The sequence below is a fragment of the Zingiber officinale genome, chromosome 4B, assembly GCF_018446385.1.
Source record: "Zingiber officinale cultivar Zhangliang chromosome 4B, Zo_v1.1, whole genome shotgun sequence".
Classification (NCBI taxonomy): domain Eukaryota; kingdom Viridiplantae; phylum Streptophyta; class Magnoliopsida; order Zingiberales; family Zingiberaceae; genus Zingiber; species Zingiber officinale.
The window spans coordinates 115,134,139-115,154,798 of record NC_055993.1 but is presented as its reverse complement, the minus strand read 5'-3'; the positions used below and the strand labels follow the sequence as shown (position 1 = coordinate 115,154,798).

Genomic DNA, 20,660 nt, shown 5'->3' with positions numbered 1-20,660 from the left:
AATGAATTGGCAGAGGGGTCTTATTTATACTATGTAAAGGATTAGAGGAATCTCTTGGTTTAATCAGATATAATCTGTCCAACTTGAATTGGATGATCCAAATCGTATCCCTTTTCAAAGAATACATTGTCCCTTCACTTGAGTTCATCTAATTTATTCATTTCAAAATTACCGACTCATATCGAGTCCCGTCTGAAGGAACACTTTGTTCCTTCATCTAGATACATTTGAGTTTTATATTTTGAATTCATTAACTCAGATTGGGTCATCCGAAGGGTCATTTATGTCCTCTCATCTAGATGAGCTGTATTCATCCATCTTCATATGATGATCCAGATTAGCCAGGTCACTGATCCACAATGAGCCCACCTAATTTCCAGATCATGTCATGTCACCAATCCATACCTAGCTAATTCGAGAGCCAATTTATGCAATAAGAAAGGCTCCTAAAGCTCCTCACAATAATGCATACGTGTAAAGTGCACCCTAAAGCTCTCTATGCACCACCCTCATAAGATCCAAGCATGGGTTAGATTGAACCCATTAAATTCCAACAAGAGAAAATATAATATAAGGAAGGTTTTTTTTTTTTTTTTTATCATGGAACAATCTTGTGTCCCTTTCCATCATGAGCTAGCTTACTTTAATAAATAATTAATTCCTAATTCGCTCAAAATTAGTTTTGAGAATTTAAATATTCTAAAATTATCTGCTCAAATGGTAGATTTTAATTTTCTAATCAATTTTTAGATTTATATGGAACTCACTTGAACCATTTTCAGAAATATATTGGTTCAAAACTAATTTTCTAACAATCAATCACATAAATGAAAATTAATATATACATATATATGACATGGAGAGTTCAATCGAAAGATTATATTATTGCATCAAGAGAGAATCCTTGTGACTTTGAACCTTCCATAGTAAAATACCATTGGATTTACTAGATTGTTTAGTGAATATGATATCTTGAATTACTCAACCATTTATGCAAATCAAGACAATAGTACCTACTACACAATAACCTTTCTCACATCTTTATAATTTTACTGTTATGTTCATTTTGGACATGAAAAACATCTTGGATTCATAAGTATTTTCATTGAAGTATCTAATCTCCACACTTATATTGATGATACTCCACTTTTCCAAATATATGAGTCATTAAAAGTTTTTAACTTAACTTTACTATATGTTGTAGGCAACACATTTTCATCCTAAGAATGAGAGGGGAACTAATCCAATACGAACTTTCATAATTTTGTTATCTTATTGAACTAAGATCTTGATATCCAATCAACCAAGTGTCCTCGTTAGCATCTCGACGGGCAGCTACAACGAAGGGGACGCGAGGAGGCAACGCCGACATCGTGGAGGAGAGCAAAGAGGGGAAGGCGTCGGTCTACAACTGACAATGGCAGTGACATTGATGTGCGAGCGCTCGGTTAGGCCATGAGGGAAGCAACGGTGGTGAGCGCTTGGAAGAAGAGGGGAAGGCGTTGGTCGACGATTGGCAATAGTAGTGACATGGATGCATGAGCAAACGGGTGAGGCCATAAGGGGAGCAACAATGCGCATGTGGTGAGCATATGTGAGAGGAGAGTGCCTCAGCCTCACACAGGTGAGAAGAGAGGAAACAACACAGTGGTGAGAGGAGATGAAACGGCATAATCACTTTAGATTTTTTAATTGAAATTTTGATTATTTGATTCAATTAACTCCTAAATTAAATAAGATAATTTAAATAGTTCAAACCCTAATGGAATTATTAAAATTATCTCTCTCTCTCTCTCTCTCTCTCTCACATACATATATATATATATATATATATATATATATATATATATATATATATATATAATATTAATTGATTTATTATATATATATTTTCAACCTATTATTACCATTAATATCATTAATAATAATATTATTTTATTAATTTGACTTAATTTATTCGTTTAATTTTAGTCAAATATCAAATTGATTTAATCGATCAATTTGATCATCGTATCAAATACTAGACTAAATTTTAAAGATTTGGTGGGATCGTACTATTCTACGATTTGATCCCGATCAAACAAATTCAGACTCCAAATTGATCTTACGTAGGATTACGACCCTACAAACTGTGCCTGAGACAACCCACACATAATTTTGATCTCAACGTTGTTGGTAAATTTAGTTCTTTGTTTTCATTCGTACTTTAAATTCTAAAAGGAGCAGTAAATTTGTTACTATACCTTATCATTTGTAAGAGGCCTATCTCCTCCTTTGAAAAGTTTTTTTTTTTTTTTTGAAAAAGAGATATTTAATGAATTGTCCACTCGTAAGCGATCCATGATTGTAGACTTTGGAGTAGTAGTTGAAGGTTGTGACCTAAGTAAAAATCATATGTTATGTTTTCGTGTTTTGATCTTATTCTTGCTGCAACTCTTTACAAGCACTTTTAGTCATATCCTATATTATCCTTGATTCATTTTCAAACATAAGTCATAAAATCAAGATCAAAATATTTTAGTATTTTTACCTTCTTATTGTCTCTCCGTTCTTTATTATTTTTGAGATTATTCATATTCAGAATTTCATGAGTTATTTTATTTTAAATTTCTTCTTTCTTTCTGTGTAAGAAAAGATATTTTCAAAAAATATAGTATTCCTTGATTTGTTCCAATATGTTTATCAGGAATTACTGGTTGGTTCACTAAAAAAATGATATACACTACTATTATTGGTATATCTAATAAAAATGCAATCGATTATCTTTAGTCTTATCTAGGGGTGTAATCGAATTGACCTGAACTGCATAGTAAGAGGCTCGAGCTCAGCTCAGTTCATTTTTCCCTAAGCTCGAGCTAGGTTCGAATTTGATTTGAGCTTTAATTCTTAAGTTCATGCTCAGTTCATAATGAAATTAAATAGTTTGCGAACAACTTGAGTTCGATTCGAAAATAGCTTATTTAAAAGTTAAACGAGCTTGTTTAAAATAAACGAGTCTCATAATGAACATGTTTGCGAGTCTCTTAATGAATACATTCGCAAGCTTCTAAACGAACATGTTCGTGAGTTCATAAATCAAATACTATTAAGCTCGAGCTCGACTCGGTAATGTTTTTGAGCTCAAAATTAGACTTGATCTTGGATCGTTAGCTTAATCAAATGAACTCGAACAAATTTTTTTTTTTTTTTCAAATTGAGACCTGAATAGCTCGCGAGCAACTTGACTCGTTTACACCCCTAATTTTATCTTGCTTTGCTTTGTTTTGACTTAGGTATTTCCACTTTAGCTAAACACCTCCATATTTTAAAATATTTATAGAAAGACTTATAACTCTTCCACTCATGAGTTTTATCTTTCCTTTTGTTTAGGATTTTATTAAGAATATGATTTGCTGATAGAATAATTTCTCCCACAAAATCATGGAATAAACTCAAACTTATCAACATATCAATCATTTTTTTAAAGCTTGGTTCTTACGCTCGATAATATTATTTGATTGAGAAGAATATGGTGCTATAGTTTGATGAATAATGTTACATTCCACGTAAAATTCATCAAATCGACCATTATATTTTTCTCCTTCATCACATTGAATTATTTTAATTTGTTTACTAATTTGATTCTCAGTTTTATTTCAAAACCAATTTTCCAACAACTTTGACTAAAGATCACCATTTAATTGTCCAAAGAGATTCCTCAAAGCTAAAATGGCTTATATTTGTTCGAAGCAATTCAAAACAACCCAAGTAACTAACTACATGGAGAGACCAAGTATCTGAAAATATGCCAAATTAATTCAGCATCATTCATCTTGTTATTTTGGATTTCTGAGTTGGAGGTGGACTTATTGTTAATTAAAAATGTTCTGATGTCTTTTCTGAAACGTGGCTATCTGGTTATTAAAATTTTGAATTTGGCGGTCGACTTATGTCACCATGAGAGAGAAAAAAGAATGATTATCGGTCAAAATAAATAGCCGATAATCCCTTATTTTAGTTGGTAATCTATGGTCGATAAATAATATTCAAGTGCAAAAAAGCACTAATAAATTTTTAAACAATTACACGCGAAACAAATGGTTGTTAATTTTTTTTTAAAAAAATATTCGATAATATTTATTTGATCAATAATAAATATTTTTAATGAGCTTAAATTGCAGCATAAGCCGAGGCGCCTGCTTCGGAGTTTCAGAGTGTGCGCCTGCTTCGGGGTTTTTGCCCCCAAAATAACAGCTTATCCAATCTTTGTTCTTGAGGAAATCAAGGACTGGAAGATTCTGTTGAATCCTTCAGCTAGCACTTCTCCGATCTCTTTTTTTAACCATGCAAGTTCGAATAAAATTCGAATTTGACTCGTCGACGTCGAGGAGGATGAAGAGGAAGAGGAAGAGGAAGAGGAAGAGGACGAGGAAGAGGAGTACTGAGCAGGCGACGACTCCGGGCCTCCTGCCATTTGGACGCGTCCTTCCTCAATATTGACCGGTTGGTGTGGTTGGTGATCAGCAACCGCCTAAAAATGTCTCGTCCTTGCCTTCTTCCGCATCCCATCGGAGACGCGAAGAAGAGGCGATACCTGGAAAAGCGATCATGTCGACGCTGGCCCTTCCCCCCTTCCTCGCTGACCCTCGCCGAGACGCCATCGATCTCCACAAAGCCTTCAAAGGTAATCCTATCATGTTTTGCCCTAACTTTGATATTCTCATGCCTGCAATCGTCTCCTCCCGTCCACGCCATTTGTTCGGATCTTCCCTTTTCATTTCAGTAGAGTTCTTACTTTAAATGCGATCTTTTGAGTGATTTTTTTTTTTTTGCTGGTGGTCAGTGCTTACCTTTGTTTTTGCCATACAATGTTCAAATCAAGCGAATGCTTTGCAAATGTGGCACGGTAGGCTTATTTAGCATGTAAACTGGAGATCGACAGATAGGCTGTCGTATGAACTAGAGGATGCTCGAAACTTGTATAACAAGGGGTGGTATGATGAATGCCACTAGTCGCTCAGATAATCAGTATGCGAAATGCTAAGGAAATGGCTGGCATGAACTAATCATTTGGTGCATACATCTGGTGCTCCAAAACTTATGCCTCATTTAATTCCTCCATTATTCTTCTTCGAAGTTTGAAAGATGATCCTCAAAAGCCTCTTAATGCTTCTCCGAATGATTTTCATAAGGTGGTCACTGGTGGGCAACTCGTCTTCTAATGTCACTATGTGTTGCTCCATCAATTTCACCCGAGATGAAAATGAGCCAGAGGGAGTCCGTGACACGATGAGGATGCAAAGTTGATCCTTAGCCATCATTTTTCTCTGACTTGAATCTCCAATAGCATGTTCTCAGATAGTGGCATCCAAATTATGGCGAGTAATTGAGTGTTTTGGTCCTTGTAGGACTTAAGAAAAAATAATGTTTTTTTACTTGTCCTAATTTTATGAGAATGAGAATCAAAATTAACACTTGACTGTGGTTGATGCAAAGAGTGCGATGGAAACCTTCACTGGGCAGAAGTGCTATCCTCAGTGAAGATTGAAATATCACTGAGTATAATCTTGCTAAAGACCTCATCATCACTGCTCCTTTATGCATCTTCACTAAGGGCTGACGTAACCCCTCAATGATTCACATCTTTCCTGATAGGTTTCCCCAACTCTCTGAAATTCTTTCTGAAAGGCCCTTAGTGAATTTCACTTCAATAAAATTAAATCTACTGATTGAAACTTAGACTTCAACATGTTGTTATAGAAGTGAATGAGAACATAAAGGCTTAATCATAATATGCTTAGAACCTTGTGCCATTTGTTTCATCAAATAACTAACACAAACTGTGCATGAGACTTAGCTTCAATAATCTATAATGAAACTATACTTTTTATAATGTTTTATTTCTGGGTAAATTTCTCCTTTGAAAATTGCAATTGCCAAGTTGTGAAATTATTATTTTTTAATTTTTTAGAATTTAGAGAAAATTTCAATTTCTTTTATGCATCCCTATGTGCTTATTGATATGTATATTTTTGTTAGTTATACATTAATAAGCAGGTGGCTGCTACTTCGATGATTTAATAATTGATTTAATCCCTTGAATGCAATGGGAAAGTTTGAGGATTATGTTTTTTTTATTGCCATAGTTAGCTAGCCTCTTTGGTTCCTTTTGCTTTTGAATTGAAGGTCAATAAATTACATTTAAGTAAAATTATTTCCTGTTTGTAATCCTTATTTTAAGTGCTTGAGATTTTTTTTATTATACCAAACGTTCCAACATTATCTGAATGGAAAGCCCAAGCATTTCTGACTTTAGTTCTGTCGTACAGTTTTGTGCATTATACTTACTTGAGTGTATGCCTTAATGATCATACAGGATTTGGTTGTGATTCTGCTGCTGTTATAAATATTCTTGCTCATCGTGATGCAACCCAGCGTGCACTTATTCAGCAGGAGTACAGAATCATGTATTCTGATGAGCTTACTAATCGGTTATCATCAGAACTCAGCGGGCACTTTAAGGCATGTAACAATATTCTTATTGAACATATGTTTTATGAATGCGAGGAAATTCAAGATGATAATTTTGCAGAGTTGCTAAGCTTCGGAATTTAAAATGGATTTTGCTTGTGTAACACACCATACCATGTTTGGCAACATATAAATATTGTTGTTTCAACCAACATCCCACATTTTCTGCCTTGTAGATTTGTCCCACGATGGAATATCCCTCCAAGGTGAGGAGCTTCATGAGAGGTCATCCATCTTGAAATTTCTTCTCAGTAGGCAAACTTAGTTAAAAACTTTAATGACGAATCTAGCCAATTTCTCCAAAAGATGCCCATCATTGAGAGTGCATATTTAATTCATCTAAGACAAGTTACACCCGTAGATTAGATACACTTTTCCTACTTAAAGTATGTATTTTGATTCATTTTTGCCCCTTGCGTTTTAGAAGGCTGCTAGGAGTCGCACCTTGTCTGAATTCTCTGCCTTGAGGATCACTCCAACCCTCCTCATACGGTGTTGTTAATGCTTATATTGCCTTTAGGTTCCTGCCCATCCAATCACATGCAAAATCATCTTATTATACAATATTTGTAATATCAAGCTTCTATTCTATGCTTCCTCATCTTGTTCCTTACCTATTTCCATCCACTCTTTCAGCAGCCTACTCCAACTTTATACTCTATTTCAATATTTTTCTCATGTCTATTGGTATTCCCTCTCAAATTACTCTCCTCACTATTTTCATCCACTCTGTAATGAATATATTGTTAAAAGAAGAATAGAAAGAAGATAAAATAGGAGAGTAATAATTAATCTTATTATTTTTTTTGATATTTGCCCTCAAGACAATACAATATATAGGGTTTAAACAAGTACTCGGTCAATTAACCAATTAATAAATAACAGAATAATTCTAAAAATTATTCTGAGAATTATTCTAATAATTATAACAGAATTATTAGAGTAATCCTAAAACTAATTTGATTTGATTTGATGATTTGATCCGGTCAATTCTGGTAATTCTCTTTTATCTATTTTACCCCCCGACAAACTTAACGGGAGATCTTTGACGTTGAGTTTCCTTGCTAACTTGTTGAAACGTTGTCTGGATACTGGCTTAGTAAAGATATCAGCAATTTGATCCTCAGCAGAGATATAAGAGACGGATAATTGTTGAGTTGCCACACGTTCACGAGCAAAATGAAAATCAATCTCCACATGTTTTGTACGAGCATGAAAGATTGGATTTGCTGTGAGATATGTTGCTCCAATATTGTCGTACCAAATTTTTGGTGCAATATTTAATGCAAGATGAAGTTCAGAGAGAAGTGATTGAAGCCAAATAATTTCAGACGTTGTATTTGCTATAGCTTTATATTCTGCCTCAGTACTTGAACGAGATACCGTAGGTTGCTTCTTCGAATTCCATGAGATAAGATTTCGTCCAAGAAATATTGCATATCCACTAGTAGAGCGTCTATCTTCAGGAGAACTTGCCCAATCCGCATCACTATAGGCATGTAAATCTCGAGACGATTGACGATATAAAAGAAAACCATGTAGAATAGTACCTTTGAGATAGCGAAGTATTCTTTTTACATTATCCCAATTTTGTTCAGTTGGAGCATGCATGAATTGACAAGCACGATTTACTGCAAAAGTAATATCAGGGCGTGTGATAGTGACATATTGTAAGGCTCCAACAATGCTTCGATAAATCTGTGGATCGGACAGAGCAGGAGAGGATGAAGATGGAGAGTTGTTTATAGCAATTGGTGTAGAGACCGGACGTGCTCCATCCATTTTGGCTCTTTGAAGAAGTCCAGTAATGTATTTGCTCTGAGAGAGAAGATAGCCATCCTCATGTGGAATAAGCTCAATACCAAGAAAAAAAAGAGCAATGCCCAAATCTCGGGTAGGAAATCTTGATTGAGAAGACTTAATAAAGTTATGATGCCCTTGTGATCATTACCAGTTATCAGGATGTCATCCACATAAATAAGAAAAAATATCATAGACCCATCATTATATTTGTGAAATAGAGACGAGTCAGTCTTTGATCCAGAAAATCCTTGAGATTGCAACCAATTGGATAGTCGATGAAACCATGCACGAGGAGCTTGTCGAAGACCATATAAGGATTTCTTAAGTTGGCAAACATGAGATGGAAATTGTGGATGAATGAACCAGGTGGTTGCTCCATAAATACAGTTTCCTCAAGATGACCATGGAGAAACGCATTTGAGATGTCCAATTGGCGACAGCCAATTGGAACTAACAGTTATCGATAATAATAGTCGACGATGTAATCTTGATGACCGGACTAAAAGTGTCATTCAAGTCAATACCGGTTGTTGAATAAAACCTTTGGCTACAAGTCGAGCTTTGATCGTTCAAGAGAGCCATCACCGATACTTAAGATGGAATACCCATTTAGAGCCCACAACATTCATCGAGGAAGTGCGTGGAACTAGACTCCATGTTCCATTGCGAAGAAGTGCATCAAATTATGTAGCCATTACACCACGCCAAATTAGATCCTTGACTTCCTACATAAAACAAGTTGGTTCAATAGATTTTGAAGAAACCATTAGAGCCTGTGGAAGAGGATATCGAGTCGCATTTGGTGGGCAACGTTCATAAATGTCATTAATGGGAAGCATGCGACGAGGAGCATTATCATCTGAATCACTTGTTGATGGTGATGAGGAAGTAGGCTGACATGGTGATGTAGATGACGGACTTGCATTATCCGAGGATTCAGAACTAGAGAGCATATTATCTTCGACCGACGAGGCTTCCAAGATTGGAGCAGCATCCTGAGGTGATTCTGATAGTATAGGGGAGTTATTAGAGAGCGGAGCAGGACCTAGGATGCCATCATTTCTGACAATATTAGGTGGTATTAAGAAGGTGCCACCTGTATCTGGAGGAGAGATCGAAGAAGATACTGAAAAAGGAAATAGAGTCTCATCAAAAGTAACATGTCGTGAAATATAAATTCGACCTGTTGGTATATGTAAGCAACGATAACCATGGTGCAAATTACTATAACCAAGGAAAACACATTGTAGTGAACGAGAGTCAAGTTTGTGTTTAGAGTAGGGGCGTAACCATGGATAACATGCGCAACCAAAAATTCGAAGGAAAGTGTAATTAGGAGTTTGATTATAAAGTGTTTCAAAAGGACATTTATGATTGAGCAATGGAGTAGGGAGTCGATTTATGAGATATACAGCAGTGGTAACAGCTTCATCCCAAAATTTACGTGGAACTGATGCATGATGAAGAAGAGCTAAGGCAGTTTCGACTATATGTCTATGTTTTCTCTCAGCAGAGCCATTTTGTTCTGGAGTGTGAGGACAAGAGACTCGATGAACAATTCCACAAGAGACAAGATGACGATGGAGAGCTTGATATTCACCTCCCCAATCATAATGAAAAGAAGTATTTTACGATTAAAATATCGTTCAACTTGATTTTGAAATTTACAGAATATATCCAATAAATCAGATTTTCTTTTCATAGGATAAAGCCAAGTATATTTACTAAAATGATCAATAAAGGTAACATAATATTGGAAACCTTGGTTAGATAAAACAGGTGCAGGGCCCCAAACATCAGAATGAATTAATTCAAGTGGGAAATTAGAAACATAATTGGATGAATAGAAATGTAGCTTATGACTTTTAGATTTCATGCATGCCCTACATGAATGAGATGGAGAGGAGGTAATGGAAGTAGGTAAACCATACCTATTGATGATTGACTAGACAATATGAAGAGAAGGATGACCAAATCGAGCATGCCAAGCTGGTTTATTTGTGCGTTCACCAACAAAAGCTTTGATTGAAAAACTTTGAAGATAGTAGAGGCCATTTTTGATTCTCCCATGAAACACAATAGCATTTGTTCCTTTATCTTTTATAAGATAATGATTATGATGAAACTCAAAAATGACATTGTTATCAAGACAAAACTGACGGGTAGAAAGTAAATTTTTAGTGATAGATGGAACATGAAAGATATTGCGCATGTGAAAAGTTCGATTAGATAAATGAATATATGTGTTTCCAAGATTAGCAATTTGCAAACCTGAGCCATCGCCTACTTGAACCGTTTCTGAGCCATAATATGACATTACGTCTGTAAGGATATTATAATCCGATGTGACATGATGAGTTGCTCCAGTGTCAATATACTAATCAGTAGATGAAAACTCTGGGGTTTTACCGCAAGTAGGCACAGATGAGAGAGCTTTAGGATATGCTTGTGAAATAGACGGTTGTCTTGAGACTGTAGAACCACCAATGAAATTTGAGGCAAATCTTTGAGGGCATAGATTTCCAGGATGACCAATGATGTGACAAATTTGACATTTTACCCGAGAGTAATCAAATCTTTTAGGGCATAGATTTCCAGTATGGCCAATGATGCGACAAATTTGACATCGGACTGAATTTTGTTTTTGGCCTCCTTGATAGTGTTGAGTATTTGACATCTAAAGTAAAATAACTTATCTTGTAGAGAGACTGGATCGCCGGAAAGGGGGCCTTTTGCCTGGAGAAACTCCCCTTGGAGGAAATAGAAGTCTTGGCTGGAGCAACCACTTGTTGTTGACGTCGAGGTTTGGTCGGTGTTCGGTGGACAGCGGCGGTAGCCCAAAAGGAGAAGCCCTTTTTGTCGTCTTGTTTTGCGGTTTCAAAAAAAGAAACTCCTCTTTTGTCTTGGGCGGTGGCAGAAAAAGGAAGGGAAGAGGATTTGTGAGGGAGAATTAAGAGAAAGAGAAGGAACGAAGGATCATGGCTCTGATACCATGTTAAAAGAAGAATAGAAAGAAGATAAAATAGGAGAGTAATAATTAATCTTATTATTTTTTTTGATATTTGCCCTCAAGACAATACAATATATAGGGTTTAAACAAGTACTCGGTCAATTAACCAATTAATAAATAACAGAATAATTCTAAAAATTATTTTGAGAATTATTCTAATAATTATAACAGAATTATTAGAGTAATCCTAAAACTAATTTGATTTGATTTGATGATTTGATCCGGTCAATTCTGGTAATTCTCTTTTATCTCTTTTATATATGACAACCTACTCCAGATTTATACTACTTTCATATTTCTCTTGTGCTGGTATTCTCTCTCAAATTATTCTCCATGTGCCAAAAATATATACTCCTACATAAACACAATTTTATGCTGGTCAAAACCAATGTTGAAATTGTTTCTACACGTTACAACTCCACTTTATTTCATAAATCTCTTATTGTAGAGTGTCTCTCTACGTGGGCTAAGTTGGCAACTACTACAAAAGGCTCTACTTTATTTTGTCCCTTGGTGAAGTGAAATTACTCAACGTAGATAGATTTGGCATGTATAGGAGTAGTTTGTCAACATCTAGCAATGATTAATGTCTTCCATTTCAGAAAGCAATGCTTCTTTGGATTCTTGATCCAGCTGGAAGGGATGCAACTGCTCTGAAGCAAGTTCTCAGTGGGGATATGGTAGATCTAAATGCAGCCACTGAAATAATATGTTCTCGAACACCTTCGCAGATACAAACAATCAGACAGATATACTATGCCAAATTTGGTGTTTATCTAGAACATGATATTCATTATTGCACCTCTGGCGATCACCAAAAGGTATTTCTTGATCTCATGATTAAGTTTTCCTTTTCTTTTGTACATTGTAATACTGAAATGATGATATCCTTTTACTCTCTGGATATACTGGATTTATTTTATGTTGTGCTGTGTTAAAAGTAAGCTATTTAATTAAACTTAAGCATCAGTTTCCTATTTCATCGTGTTCTTTTATTTTATGAGATGCCATAGACAATGAAGGATGGTGGTGACAGATATTAGATGAAGGGAAAGTAAGATACTAATTTTTGAAGCATTTTTTTTTTTAACTGACATTTTAGCAAAGGGCACACTCAACGTTTGATATTTACCAAATGGTGCACCTCTCAAAATAGCCTAACATTTTAATTAAAAGGGTGTCCTTCATATTTTCTGACAACTTTCAAAATACTTTGATGACTTTTCAATGGTCAAAATTAATAAGAACACAAATCAATTGCTTAAAGCTTAATGAATCATTTTGACCACTAGAAGGCAATCAATGTGGTTTGGCCACAAAATATCTTCGTCATCTTCTAATGTTAAAATAAAAAAAATTAGGGCATGAATGAGCCCTTGACCATCAGACTGCAATGATGGTTTTGTATTATCATTTTGATCATTGAAAGACCATCATGGTGCTTTGACCAAAACACCTTGATGGATTCATATGAAAATCATTAGTGAGGGTATGAATGGACTCTTGGAATCAGTGCAAATACAATGGTGATTTCATATTGTCAGTTTGACCATTGGAAAAGTTGTCACGTCTCGCACGAGTTAGGCTTGTCGTAAAACTAACTTTGATTGTTGCACGTAAACTGCAAGAGTGTCAAAGCAAAATATAGACAAAAACTTACTATATGTATACTTCTGAAGAAACTCTACTAGTGCTATACACTCTTCACAACGATATAATTTGGAGGTCAAAAACTCCATAAGTGAGCATAAACATACAAAGTGGGTATAAGAAAGAAGTGCATGAAGTAGTATAAAAAAGATAGCCCAGCGAAGCTCCTGCCAATGAAAAGTCCCGGAAAAGGATTGGACTACATTGGGTCTATTGTATACAACATTATCCTACATTACAAGAGGTTGTTTCCACAACTCAAACTTGTGACTATAAGGTCACATAGCAATAAGTTTACCGTTGAACAAGACTCCCCTTCAAGTGCATGATGTAGAATATCTCTTAAAAAAATCTAATGAATAAAATAATCAAGATTATCATTTTCCACCAATTAAACCTCGTTAATCTTTTAGCACAAATTTCTCTTTTATGTTCCTCTTAGATGATTTTATCATTTTTTATGTTTTCTATTTTACACTCTTACAAGTATTTATTTTTTAATTTATTAGGGAATCAAACATATATATATAGGGTAGAAGACCCTCAATCTGTCTAATGAAAGATGCATTGTATATATGGATGAACGACCTGCAATCTATCAAGAACGAAATGCATCATAATCATATATGAATTTATAAGGTGAATGACCTGCATCCGATAAAGATGTATCGAATATACTTAGTGTGAACGATTCGCAATCCACTCAATACATAAATGTATCGTGTGTGTGTATATAGGGTGAACCTAGAGATGTATCGAAAGGGGTGAATGACTTGCAATCTACCCGGTGGGGTGAGATAGATATCTTATGTAAAATGGTCAAAGCTTACAAACACACAAAAAGACCAAGGGTCCTTAAGCATAGAGCAATGACTCTATAATATAAATAATTTATTTATTTTAGTAACTCAAATAGGTGGTCAGGCAACTTCTACGTACTAGAGCTAAAGTGCTATACAGGTAGTCACACAACTCTCTTAGAGGATGGAACCGAAGTTCTATACCACAAGTAGTTGCGTAATACTTTCAAAGCGCAAAGCCGAAGTTCTATACTATAATTAGACAAGTAGCTCTTTCAGAGGGTGGAGCCAAAGCTCTTTGATACAAGTAATGCATTCGTTATTTTATTAATTCATTGTACCTTATTCTGTCACACTTTTAGTTTGTAGTTATTTCTCAGAAATCCAATCTGAGAGTATCAATATGGAATAAACAAAATAACTAGAATATAAAAAATTAGGCAATATAGGAGAAGCTATCATGTAATAAGAGTAGGGATGTGATCATAAATAACTTTGTTTCCAACAACTTTATAATTATATCTACTTTCATAAACCTAATCATGCACAACGTAAATAAAATGAAACAAGCAAGAAACCCATTAGATCAAAAGACTTAAATCACACCAGTTCGCCTTAGGAAACTCTACTCTCCTTTTATTGGTAGATCATAATATACCCTCGAATATGTTTGCTACAATGAAGGCAAACTTCAAAAATACCTCCAATAGAATCAGATGGGTCCATGTATGTTGGCTGGACTGATACTTGTAGTGTAAGAATAAACCAACCAAAATCTAAGCCACCATTTAGTTATATCGGCCATTTTCTACAATGCTCTTATAGTGGATTCCATATGCTTGTAAGTAATGATCCCATATCCTTTGGATTTCCTAGTTTCCTTGTCTACAATCACATTGCCCTCAATTTTCTCCGTGCACACCAAAAATAACTGTCCAAAGACAAGCCATGAACAAATAACATGTAGTGAACAATCAAAACGGGCAAGACCTCTAACTTCCTTTGCCACCAAGGGATACTGGTTGCAATTGCAATATTATACATGTAGGAAATTTTGTGCAACCCAATCATAGAGACAAACCATAACAGTAATGCACCTGTTCCAATGATGAATTTGACATGGAGATTAATGATCTTTTCTAAGGAGATCAAGAAGGAAGTCGAATCAAGAGCCAAAATGGAGATTAGAAGTGCTTCTACTCATGGAATCTTCCTCATGTGACCCCTTTGCTGGTTAATTGGTTGAAACATAGCACACCATAACAATTGGGCAGTGATAGCCAACTAAACCCATGGATAATGCATTTGAGGATGGAGGAGAGCTTGAAGAGATGATGGCCTTGAAGGCCTCGTAGAAGGAACAACACATGCCAAATGGTGAAGGAAGGCTGAATTGTCGAGGTATGGCGTAGCAAGGAACAATGTGAGCAACGGCACAGTGTGTGACAGTAGCAACAACATTGGTGTGTGAGGGTAATGGCAGCATGTGATGATAGTGGTGGTGTGACGAGAGGAATTTAGAGTTTGCTAGAAAATGAAATAATTCATGCATGGGAGAAGAGAAATGGGGATTGGGTTATTTAATTGTAATTTTGCAAAAAATCCAAACATTTCTAAAAATCACAAACAAGTCCTTTGAAAATTTTAACAAAAGCTACTAAAGTATAAAATTATTTTTGCCAAAACATCTTGATGATGCTCTAGTGGTCAAAATCAAAAACCAAATCTACAAATCGACTCTTGTGAGCATCATTCGAAGTTCTTATATTGTCATCTTGACCTTGGAAAGGTTTTTGAGGGGCTTGGTCAAAATACCTTGGTGACTTGTCTATACAAGAATGCATTAACAATTTTGTAATTGTGAAAATACTGATATAGGACCATCATTACATTTATAGTTCTCTTGTGAATCTATTTATACTCTTTGATTTGACCACTAAAATGGTCATTAAGCTGTTGTGGTCAAAACACCTTGATGGTCTTTCAGTAGTCAAATGATAACATAGACCATCATTGCATTCATGATGCTCTCAAGAGTTCAATCACGCCCTTACTTTTTGTTTTTGATTGCCAGAAAGCATCAAAATGTTTTGGACAAAATAATTCGATAGTCTTTCAATGGTCTAGATGACAATATCAGCAGCTTCCAGGAGTCTACTTTTTAATTTTGACCATAGGATACCATTGCATGATGCTTTCAAGGGTGCATTCATACCTTTGCTTTTTAATGTTGACCATCAAAACACCATCAAGGTATTTTGCCCAAATACCTTGATGGCCAAAATGACTTAGACCTCCATTTGATTCATCATACTGTCAAGAATCACAGTGATTTTGACTATTAAAATGATATGAAAATATTTTTAAAATTTGCATTAAAATATGAGGTGCTCTCTTTTAATTAAAATGCAAGTTATTTTGGGACTGAGGTGTGACCTTTGGTAATTCCAACTCGTGGTGCAACCTTTGGTAAATACCAAACCTTGAGTGCGCCTTCAAATGAAATTCAGAAACCTAATCAATTGCATTTTTTTTTAAAAAATGTCATTTTTAAATAAATAAAAAATTCCCATGGAATGGATTTTCTCCACACCTCACTTTATCATTCAAATCTCTTGAAAAGAATCTGACCTCGATCATTTACTGTGGGAAAAAGAACAAACACTTTGTTGCAAAAGAGAAATGCTTTCTCTATGTTAACCATAGCTGTTCTTGCAAAAACCAGAACAATGTTTGCTATGTTGTTTCTCCTAGTTCCATCTACAAACTTGGATGATATCTAATACAATCTTATTCTTAGATGTTTTCTTTAGCTGTCGATATTGTAACTCGAAATTGAATTATACTTTTATACTTTAATCATCATGTTCAGTGATTCGTATTTAACTAGAATGCAGAAACATAGAACTTTTCTTTCATGTCCTTTTGAATTCAAAATGCTATTCTGTCTGTAGCTACTGCTGGCATATGTTGGACAAGTACGCTATGAAGGACATGAAGTTGATCCTCATATGGTATCAGAAGATGCAAAGGATCTATACAAAGCTGGGGAGAAACGGTTGGGAACAGATGAAAAGACCTTCATCCGCATTTTTAGTGAACGCAGCAGGGCGCAATTGGCAGCTGTTGCTGCTTGCTATGATCATACCTACAAGAACAAGCTGAAGAAGGTTTGTCATTTTTTTTTCATTGGCTTTGACCCCATTTTCTCTATTAATGTTCTTCGTATTGGGCTATTGAGAAAACTTTTCTAAAATATAGGCCGTGAAGAGTGAAACATCTGGACCTTTTGAATTTGCTCTTCTGACAATTCTCAGGTGTGCAGAGAATCCTGCTAAGTATTTTGCCAAGGTACGGATTTTCTCAATTTGGTCTTGTAAAGCATGATATCAGTAAGATCCCACCTCTCATAGTTTGTGAAGTGTGCAATTCTTGCATGGTATGCATGGATTGATTGAATATGAATCTAGTAAGTAACCTTTTAGGAGTTTGTTTTTCGTGCTAATTCTAGTGAACTTGTCAAAAGCACATTTAAACCATCCATAAAGGATTGGTACTTCTGTGTGGCATCAAGCTTGATTCTACTTACTGGAAATGAAAACTCAGAGGAAAGGGATTCATATACAATTACCATTAGGTTTTGGTGGATATAGTGAGTTTAGTCTTATTTTTGATGGAGAAATTGGTGCATTTGAGTGATTTGAGGTTTTTGAAATAATTCTAGAATTTTTACAACATGTTTATGTTTGATTCACAAGAACACTTGGTCCATGTCTAATGAATGGTAAAATCATTCCTACATTTGGTCACAAGATGAACCTAGAATACTACTTTTGATAGAATTGTTATTTTCCTCGATCCTTTTTTGTGAATCCTAACGTTATGAATAATAGGTTGAAATTGTTATTCAATGGATCAAACTAAGATTTATCGATGTGACACTGGAAACAAATTTAAAAATTCTCATAAAGCGAGAAAACTTTATGACAACTAAAACCATAATTACATGAAGGGTGGAGATGCTCTTTTATAGAATGAATAAACTACTCCTAAAGGCAATGACCGATCGACTAGTTTCTAATAGAAAGTAAAGTATAACAAACTTGGAAAATTTTAAAACTCAAAATATTTACAACCCTAAAATATGTTCCATTGTATTATTCTCTCCCACTAAGAAAAACTTAATTTTATTAAGAAAATAAGATAATCTAATTCGCTTTGTAATATATTGACTAGTTTGTAGTGGGTAGTTAGGGGGCACCTCGGAGAAGGTAATTCTAATCTTGTTGTTGGATCTGATCTCAACAAATATCTCCGGAGTGATCTAATGGAATTTGTCGTTCCTAATACACATTATCTATATCATCTATATTTGTCCCTGCCTACGGACTAACTACTTTTGAATGCCTTCTTAGCGGTTAAGGCATTGTTTATATATCAACTATGCTTCCAATTTGAGGAGTCTCGACATTCTTGGCTAGACCTATTAGACCCAATAGGTTGCAAAACCCAACATTACCATTATTTAGACATGAAGTGTCTCGACATTTTGTTGTATCTTATTACATGAACCAGTGGAACAATGAAAATAACTTGGTTCATGTGGAACAATGAAAATAACTTTAGAATCAGGCACGGTGATTAGTATCATCAGTGTTTGATGATGCTACGATTAGAATTTCTACATGCAACTTTGCCGAGTAGAACTAGTTTGAATTGAACTTTACTTTGAAGTTACTGGGATGTGTTACATTACTTCATTTGTTGGAATTATAAGTGACTTAATGAAGATAGATGAATCACCAATCTTGGTATTTTACCCATCATCGATTCTTTGAAGACAATATTTTACTCTCCATCTATTCTTTGATGACAATGAAATCTGTCTCTTGAATGGCGATGCTGATCTAGAATTGGTATTTTTCAGGTATTGCGCCAGGCAATGAAGGGTTTAGGTACAGATGACAAAACACTTGTGAGGGTTGTGGTTACCAGAACTGAATTGGACATGCAATACATAAAGGCCGAGTACCATAAGAAGTACAAGAAACCCCTTCATGATGCCATACATTCAGAGACATCAGGTCATTATCGGACTTTTCTCCTTGCACTTTTAGGCCCTCACACCTAGTTGATTTCTGAGTCAGTCTGCAAAACGTGTGAAAGTTATTTGGCCTAAAATATGTTACGACATTTAAAATTGTGATTCAGCTGGGAACACTCCTTAAACACAATTAAACTTGATATTCAAAAGATGTATACAATTTTATTTCCATGTATGTCAAAATGATATATGTATTTTGGCTTTGTTTAAGTATAAACTTGTGATAATTAGGAATGCCAATTATCCTTCATTGAGCATTCTGTGATTTTCCTAAGTAGCATGTAGGCGAGTTTATGAGAGGTGGCTTCCTTCGTTTGGCAAGTAAATGATTGAACTTTAATGATCTCTTTGTTCGACACACAGACTCCAGTCTCTTGGAGTTGTTCCACATTCACAATCGTCCCTAAGGAATTAAGATATTGTTATATCTTTAGTTGGTGGGTACTTGAGGACGGAGGCACTCCATGATTGGTTATCATTGAATATTAGAGAGGCTTCTTGAGTGTTTCATATTCTAGAGTGAAATAGAACGATCACTAGTTTGGAGTTTACGAAGAAGGTTATATATACAAGGTGTTGGAGACATGGGAAGACTACTGAAAACTCACTTCTGCTCTCCAATACTCATTGTAAAAAGCTTTCATTGTGTTTTCATATCTCTCTCTTTTGTACTAAAACTTTCTACTTTTAAAAAGATATTGTAAGAGGTTTATCTACCTTCGATTACTGAGAAGAAGGAAATTACAAGTGTTCTCGAGAAGTGATCTACCTTAAGGATTATAGTAGGGAGAAGGGGTCCTTGGGAGGACCTTGAGACCATATTAAATCACCATGCATCATTGGATTACTTTTTTGTTCAAAGTGTGTTTTTCTATTGGTTTTCTGAATGCATTATGAACGAGTCTATTCATCCCCATCTAGCATCTCCAATGATCCTACACAATTGACTCCAACCATATTAACTAAACTTAGCGTCAGTTGACTCCTATCTATGTCAGTGACGACTGAAGATAACCTAATTAATTGTTTCTAAAATAGTTGATCGCACTCTTGAAATTGTCAAACATGTTAATTTTAAAATTCATCAAAATTTTCACAAACCTTTGAAAAAAAAAATTAAATTTTGCAAAGATATTTTTTCAATACATATATACTTGTAAAAAAGAAAAATTTGCAACTTAGATTATTTCCTCAAAGTTAACTAAATGATTCTATGAACTTTGATCCTAAAGTCCTAATTTTAATTTCAGCCCATTGTATTTGTCAACTCCAAACTAAAATACATTCATTGCATCAATTTATTTAGCATTGCATACAATTATAATTCATTTCCATGCTTTGCCTAGGATTGAGTCTTCTACATATTCTTAACCATATTGGGGTATCCTATGAACCATTTTAATATCCCAAGCATTTCTTTCTTGGGATCCAAAGACTATGGATCCCAAATGGCTCATAGAGTTCTCCCTATAGCTTCCATTATTAGTTACCTTCCTAAGTCCACATGCCACCTTGGCATTGTTCACTCTAAATGGCTAACGCTACCATAATTATAAAATTTGATCAATCATGCTTTGGCCTTTACCTACTTAGAATGGTTTCTAAGTTTCTTGGACCCATACATAAAGCCTTCTTCTTTGAGTCCTCAAACTTTTCTCTCAAAGCTTAATTTTTGAATTCTAGTTTTTTTATCCTATAATTGTTATATTGCCCTTGGACATTCCTAGACCTAGTCATGTGCTTACCCTTGTTGGGTTTCCCTTTTAAGTTTTTCTCTACCTTC

General features: G+C 35.1%; 1 protein-coding gene across 1 annotated transcript; it reads left to right on the top strand.

Annotated features, from left to right (window-relative positions):
* Positions 1 to 4,178: 4,178 nt before the first annotated feature.
* LOC121976124 (annexin D5-like) lies at positions 4,179 to 19,073 on the top strand. Its single transcript, XM_042528129.1, has 6 exons — positions 4,179 to 4,663; positions 6,356 to 6,501; positions 11,926 to 12,144; positions 16,728 to 16,943; positions 17,035 to 17,124; positions 18,701 to 19,073. Exons 1-6 carry the CDS (start codon positions 4,588 to 4,590, stop codon positions 18,902 to 18,904), a joined length of 951 nt encoding a protein of 316 aa, XP_042384063.1. The 5' UTR covers positions 4,179 to 4,587; the 3' UTR covers positions 18,905 to 19,073.
* Positions 19,074 to 20,660: the final 1,587 nt, after the last annotated feature.

Coding starts and splice junctions, on each gene's coding strand:
- LOC121976124 (XM_042528129.1), top strand. CDS start 4,588: ATGTCGACGCTGGCCCTTCCCCCCTTCCTCGCTGACCCTCGCCGAGAC. Junction 4,664..6,355: donor TCTCCACAAAGCCTTCAAAG/GTAATCCTATCA, acceptor ATGATCATACAG/GATTTGGTTGTGATTCTGCT. Junction 6,502..11,925: donor AACTCAGCGGGCACTTTAAG/GCATGTAACAAT, acceptor CTTCCATTTCAG/AAAGCAATGCTTCTTTGGAT.